The sequence below is a fragment of the Lepisma saccharinum genome, chromosome 2 (assembly GCF_977018435.1).
Source record: "Lepisma saccharinum chromosome 2, izLepSacc3.1, whole genome shotgun sequence".
Lineage (NCBI taxonomy): Eukaryota > Metazoa > Arthropoda > Insecta > Zygentoma > Lepismatidae > Lepisma > Lepisma saccharinum.
In genome coordinates, this window is record NC_139230.1 from 119671035 (window position 1) to 119678299 (window position 7265).

The 7265-nt window shown below is 40.3% G+C and overlaps 1 protein-coding gene across 1 annotated transcript; it reads right to left on the reverse strand.

Annotated features, from left to right (window-relative positions):
• Positions 1–1615: 1615 nt before the first annotated feature.
• LOC145983609 (uncharacterized) lies at positions 1616–2164 on the reverse strand. Its single transcript, XM_083116672.1, has one exon. It carries the CDS (start codon positions 2162–2164, stop codon positions 1616–1618), a length of 549 nt encoding a protein of 182 aa, XP_082972798.1.
• Between the last annotated feature and the right edge of the window lie 5101 nt (positions 2165–7265).

Genomic DNA, 7265 nt, shown 5'->3' on the forward strand with positions numbered 1-7265 from the left:
GGCAGCCAACGAGGAGACAGAATTTGGTCACGTTTTGCGTTCTGAATTCACACCGCTTGTTATCGCGGCCCGACTTTAGAGGAAGGTCTGATTATGTAGTGTATGCAATTGGACTTGGATATATCTTGTGACTTTTGTGCTACTCCATTTCAAAAATTTGCCATTTTCCGATGATATTTCAATTTCATCCATATTCAACCACATACAATATGGATTGGGTGTTATATATGGAGGCGACATAATTTCTTTCATTCATTCACATTCCATGAAGTTAGAAATCTAAACAAGTAATATAAATAGCAAATTGGAAATACGAATATTGATATATATTTTTTAAGAGTATTCGTTCTGAAATTGTAAATAGGGGTATTTATGTGCAGTTGGAAACACTGATCTGGTTCTCCACCACCTGGAGAGACTTGACAATGATTCTACAAAGTGCGTCTTTTCCCTGATCTGTGGCGAAAAATTGTTCGGAACTCCGGCAAACTGTTCTTTCAACTGAGATCAACTTGTTTTAGAAAATTTTATGTTAGTAATCTCATGGAGCAGTTGGTTAGAAGGTTGTTTCGTTATACTTTTTGTCAAGCACGAAACATCGTAGGTTCAAATCTCACCCACTCCTGATTATTATTATTATTATTATTATTATTATCATTATTATTATTACTGAATACGAAGTGTTGTAAAATCATATTAAATCACTGTAACTTTTTATTTATTATATACCTCGGGAATATTTCTACTCAACTTCTTGAATTTTCAGTGAGTGGCAGTATTTTTGGCACGATTTTTCTATTCTATCAGCTGCCAAAAGTTATGTTAACACACATTAAATATTTATATGTCATAAATATATGTTCTTAAAGAGGATGTTGTAATCAATGTGTCCCGGTTTTATATCAGGTGGAAGCTCATTGCACAGAGGTTCGGATTCCTGTTTAAACTGTAGGTTCAGTTCCGATTAGCCTATCTGTGCATAAAGTATACTTAAAACACCAAATCAACCAATTTATCTCCTTTCAGAGTGGGCCTTCTACGATATTGAAGTCGGCCAGCATCCGAAAATACAGTTCTGCTTCGCGTATACCAGAGTATAATTTCATTTAATATTGTGACAAATTTTACTTTAAAACCACGGATTAAAGATAATATTGTTCAGCAAAAGAACCTCAACGTAGGCTTCAAACAAAGTATTTTAATCCACTGCCAAACATTTCAGTTAAGAATAATATTGTGCTTTTCCATTGACCGTATTTTCGATTCGTGGTGAATTTGCTAAAAGGACTGTTGCGGTTCCGGACTGTTGTGGTTATTCACCGCTGAGGTTATGATAAAAAACAACACTCGCGTAATGATTACACGTGGATATATTGTATAGAAATATAAGTGAATTGGAAACTACATATGATAATGCGGAGCGTTATAAACAACGAACTTATGCAACGCAATCTTTCTCTGTTATTTGCTCGACGACATTCTATTGTTTTTTTTTTAATTCTTAACGCCAAGAGATGGCGCTGGTTGGCTTTTTACATACTGTTTTGCGATTGACGGAACATGCCGCCCACCGTGAAGGCACTGCCTTCAACCTAATTAAGTCCCACTAGTTACACTACACTGGAAGGGGGCACAGCCTCCCGACTGCTCTCTTCGACTGGCCGTGGATTGTTTTTATGGACACCACCCGAACAAGTAAATCATCTCCAGGATGAAGCTCAATGATTCTTCCTAACTTCCAGCTCAAGGGGGGAAGGTTGTCTTCTTTGAGTAAAACCAGGTCTCCAACGCGTAGATTAGTGTTCTTCCGTTTCCATTTGGATCGTTGTTGAAGATTTGTGAGATATTCACTTGACCACCTGTTCCAAAAATGTTGATACAACTGTTGCATATGTTGCCACCTGGATAGTCTATTCGTTGGAATTAAGTTTAAATCAGGTTCGGAAATGGTAGTGAGTGCCTCACCAACTAGAAATTGACCAGGGGTTAAAGGGTTGAGGTCATTCGGGTCATTAGATAAAGGAGTCAAGGGTCTAGAATTTAAGCAAGCTTCGATAAGTGTTAGATATGTGTAAGTCTCTTCGTAAGTGAATGAGACGTTTCCTATTATCCTTTTCAAATGATACTTCAGCGACTTCACTGCAGCTTCCCAGAGGCCTCCCATACTTGCTGACCTTGGGGGTATGAAATGCCATTCAATGTTCTCAGAAGCTAGGAAATTCTGAACCTTTTCTTGATGAACTTGTGACACGAATAATGCTTGTAACTCTCGTTAATTCACGTTGTGCGCCTACAAAGTTTGTTGCATTATCAGAGAAAATTTTAGCACATCTTCCTCGTCGAGAGATGAATCGTTTCAATGCCCCAATAAATGAATCTGTAGTTAAGTTGCTGACTAGTTCGATATGTAGGCCTCCCCAATAGCGCAGTGGTAGCGTCGTTGCCTTGTACTCAAGGGGTCCCGGGTTCGATACCCGGTGGAGGCTCATAGTGGTTCGGATTCCACTTTAAAATGTAGGTACAGTCCCGATTAACCTTACTGTGCATAAAGTGGACTTAAAACACCAACTCAATCAATCAGTTCGATATGTACACTGGCGAACTTTAAAAACAGGTCTCCCTCCTCTTAGATAGATTGGATTTCCTGTATTGGAAAAGAAAGGGGGGAAGGCAGTTGCAGACAAGGCCATCACTACCCTATGCGCACGTAAATTTGTTTCCGGAAAGCTTTGTGTTGGAGTCTTGTCAGGCATGATCTGGCTCCCTCTGTGTGTGTGTGTGCGTGTGTGTGTGTGTGCGTGCTCACGCGCTCCCGCACGCCGACACCTGTTTCTTTTTAAGTTTGGCGTTATTTTATTGCATCAACTTATTGTTGTTATGGCTGGGAATGAACCAGGTTAGTAATGAGCAAATAAAAAGAGGTATAAAAAATATCAAAATTCCAGGCATGAGTAGTTAGTAGTAATAAAGGTTAGGTAAAGTTCCTCGTGCGTATAGCAACGTGCCATGAAGGCATATTTAGGGGATGTGGTAGTAGGGCAGCGCATATTCTCGAGCTCGTCCATTTTAGAGGGGATACGATCAGCACCACGCTCCAGCCGCCTTTCTTCGCCAGGGTTGTGGTAGAAATGAGAAAATAGAAATGTTTAGCATTCTATGTATGTGACAGTATTCTTTGAATATTTTCCCTGAAGTATCTCTTAACATCCTAACCCGCAGATATTTTCAGGATAAACTAGTTGCAGGCCGCGAGTGGTTCCTGAGAAGTAATGAACATATCACAGAATGCGCAATAGTTTAGCTAAAGTTTCTTGGTCTGACGTGACGCATATTAACTGTTCTTAGTTCGCTGTCAAGGAACGATTTCTCCTAACTAGAAAGGATTTCGGCCTTCGTGGTAGAGTGGTTAACACAGCTTGCTTAAACACCGCCTTGGCATTGAGTTCGTTCGGTGTTCATTGTGACTGTCCTTTCATCATTTCCGCTGATCCTCATCGTCGCGTTTAGCCAAAAGTGGCAGAAAAGCGAAGTAAAATAAACCAATCAAACATAAATAAGAAGCTGAAGGGAAAAATATTCCATTACCAAAAATAAAATATATAAAATACAGTAATTACTTTGTTGACACTCCAGTTTTTTGGCAATGTGTAGCTGTCTTAGGGTCGTATGTTCGAATTAGCTGACCTTAAAATATACGAAGAGTGAACGATTAATGGAAATGGGGATGCACATTTCTATTACGTTAGTAAGCGTTCAGTCGTAAATCCTGTGGACACAGTGTGATTTTCGTGCAAGGAAGGGTTCCTGGGACATCAACTAGGTCGACGTTTACTTAGAAGGTTACGAGGGTATGGATTTATCTCAACAAGTGTTTATGGTCATGGAAATTATTTATACAATTTGTTTGAGTAACGTCGTTTTCTACCTCTTGAAATTAATGGTGACTAGAGATGAAAAGACACACGTGGCAGATTGTAACGTGCTTTGAAGACAGAGGTCTCAAGTTCGAACCATGATTAGTTAAGGCATGTTTGCCCCATCACATCCATGTTATCAATTGGTGAATCCATCGCCACGGATTAACCAATAGGCAAAAAGGCAACGTAATATATCCTAAATAGAAACAAATACAGAAAAGGGGCAAGGAAGTGCACATATCGTGTCGAGTCGAGGTTGTGTGTTGCAAGACAGAAATGTGTAACTATTATCGCAAGAGCTCGTTCAATTATATTAGGGCAGAACCATATATCACACAATACAGGTGAAATTGTTGTAGGTTGACGTGAATTGTTAATCTGCCTAAACTCTTAAAGTACTCTAATATCAGGTTTTTGTTCCACTTATTATTTCAATTTTGAGGGTCTTCATGACCGAGTGCTTTGCATACTACTCTATGAAATCGGAGAGCCTATGTTCGATTGATTGATTTGCTTTATTTTACTTCGCTTCTTGTGCCACTTTTGGCTAAGTTGCAAATATGGGGGAGGCCTCCCCGATGGCGCAGTGGTCGCATCGTCGCCTTGTGATCAAGGGTTTCCGGGTTCGATACCCGGTGGAGGCACATAGTGGTTTGGATCCCACTTTAAACTGTAGGTCCAGTCCTGATTAGCCTTACTGTGCATAAAGTGGACTTCAAACACAAAGTCAATCAATATGAGTGACGATATGATGAAATTGATGAATGGACACTCACAAGTCCATGCCCAGGCCAGGATTTGAACGCGGGACCCCTGGCGTCGTAGCGCGATGTGATAACCACTCTGTCACTGGGGCCGGCATCTATTTTCGAAGCTTGGTAAATATTTAAGAGCTTATTGTGTTCGTTCATTTTTTCTGGTCACTCCAACATTCGTCCTTATCGTTGAAAGTAAACAAGAGTGATATAATATTGTCCTAAAAATAGCAAAGTTACCACTTTTTACTTTTTATATTTGTTTTAGAGCTAATGACAAAAGAAAGAAAAGAAACGAAAAAGTGAACAACCTATTTTCATTCATGAAGGAAATAAATCGAAACCTCAGAACCTGATTTCTTGAGAGCTCAAAATGTACAACAAATATTTCTTCTGATGCCGAATGACCACAGGAAGAAACGCTGTGCTAATTCCTTGATGACTCGTGGTTAATATTGCTCTTCTGTGTGGTTTCACGACTGACAGCTGTGCAGCACTTCCTTATCTTGGATAGAGTTTCGGCATTGACGCTGCAGTGTTTCCAATTCAAAATCGGTTTTTGTTTTTATTTTTTTGTAAAAGGTGAGGCATCAGTGAGACCTTACTAAATATTTACACTGTACATACTGTAGTATCCTAGCAGTAGCTGCACTTTCTTTCATTCGCGTGTATAAGCCGCAAATATTTTCTCATTCGCGTGTATAAGACGCAAATGTTTTCTCATTCTTGTGTATAAGCCGCACCCCATCCCCATTTATTGGTCCACTTTTCGGGGGAAAAGTGCGGCTTATAGACGTGAGAGTACGGTATTAACGAATCGTTTTATCTGTGGAATGTTCTAGAAACCTCTATTCTTATAATGAGGGTATAAATATGAGGATTCAATTTCCCGGTTGGTCTATACAGAGAATCGGTTAATGAGACTTCAGGGGTAAGTGTGACAATTCATACAGTCGATTAGTGATCAGCTATTGTCCATTAGTTACTTTATAATATCTAGTAATTCTAAAATGAAAAGGACTAAATACCAGTCACTCAAAACTTTGATTTTCAGTTGATCTGTGCAGCTTATTTATTTTTTAACATCTCCAATGCCCGGTACTGCTGAAATATTCACTTGCGAGAGAGAGAGAGAGAGAGAGAGAGAGAGAGAGAGAGATGGAGATAGAGATAGATAGATAGAGAGAGAGAGAGAGAGAGAGAGAGAGAGAGAGACACACACACACACACACACCTACCTTCGATCTCTTCAGCCCACAACCCGAACTAGCACTACACTGAGGCTTCGGAAGTTAGGCTGTCGTCAATGTCTTCAGCTTGCGATCAGAACTGGAACTAGTAGTAGACTTCGTTACTTTACGGTAAAAAGATAAAGTGTTCCCCTGTGCTTAGCACCACGCCATGAAGGCGTATACGGGGTGTGGGGGTAACGCCCCACACCCCGTATACGCCTTCATGGCGTGGTGCTAAGCACAGGGGAACACTTTATCTTTTTACCGTAAAGTAACGAAGTCTACTACTAGTTCCAGTTCTGATCGCAAGCTGAAGACATTGACGACAGCCTAACTTCCGAAGCCTCAGTGTAGTGCTAGTTCGGGTTGTGGGCTGAAGAGATCGAAGGTAGGTGTGTGTGTGTGTGTGTCTCTCTCTCTCTCTCTCTCTCTCTCTCTCTCTCTCTCTCTCTCGCAAGTGAATATTTCAGCAGTACCGGGCATTGGAGCTGTTAAAAAAGAAATAAGCTGCACAGATCAACAGAAAATCAAAGTTTTGAGTGACTGATAATTTAGTTGTGCTCTAACCAAATTTCGTGTATGCAGTCCGAGAATTACATCGTATAAAAATACATTTGTTTAAGTAAGCTTACTGAATTCGACACCCTTCGAACTGAAGGGTTTTCACTGTACATTAATTGTTTCGCGATCCAGTTGTATTCGAGAAGACTTCCTTTGTTTCGTGCCGATACATGGCAAGACTGCTGTTACAAAATTTTTGAACACTTGCGAGTGCTTAGATCTAAATATCAATAATTTCATGGGTTTCGACTTTTATAAGAACTACACTGCAAACATGGGAGGACAATACACACTAGTGGTGTTCAGGTTCAAATCGTTGAGAAATATTCTAGAACTGTCTGCATTCAATTCGCAGCCCACAGTTTGAATCTCTCATTGTCTAGTGGATTGTCCATCCCATGCGTGTAAACACACTCAAAGACACCAAGGACGTTTCGATGACTAATGAGAAGAATTGGACAAACACACATACTCAGATGGTTCCAGCACACAATGCATAGATTACCTTACTCTTGGCACAATGTTAGTGCATGGAAACAGAGGAGTCGAGCGGTAAGAAAGTTCCGATTTCACGTTCTGTTTAAAATGGCAACCTTAAACAGTAGCGACGATTTAGGGGATAGTTGCTCCCCAATTTTTGCCTCCACACTATAGCCTCTTAATGGTGAACCTTGTCTACCAAGTGAAAGTAAGCTTTCACCTCCCTTTTGGAACCCATTCGCCACCACTGGTCTTAAACAAACAAGTGTGAGGTTCTATCTATACTCCTTTAAAAGATGGTCTTCAGCCCCCCCGAAAGG

Excerpts from the sequence above, each read along its gene's own strand:
- LOC145983609 (XM_083116672.1), bottom strand. The coding sequence starts at position 2,164 with ATGGGAGGCCTCTGGGAAGCTGCAGTGAAGTCGCTGAAGTATCATTTG.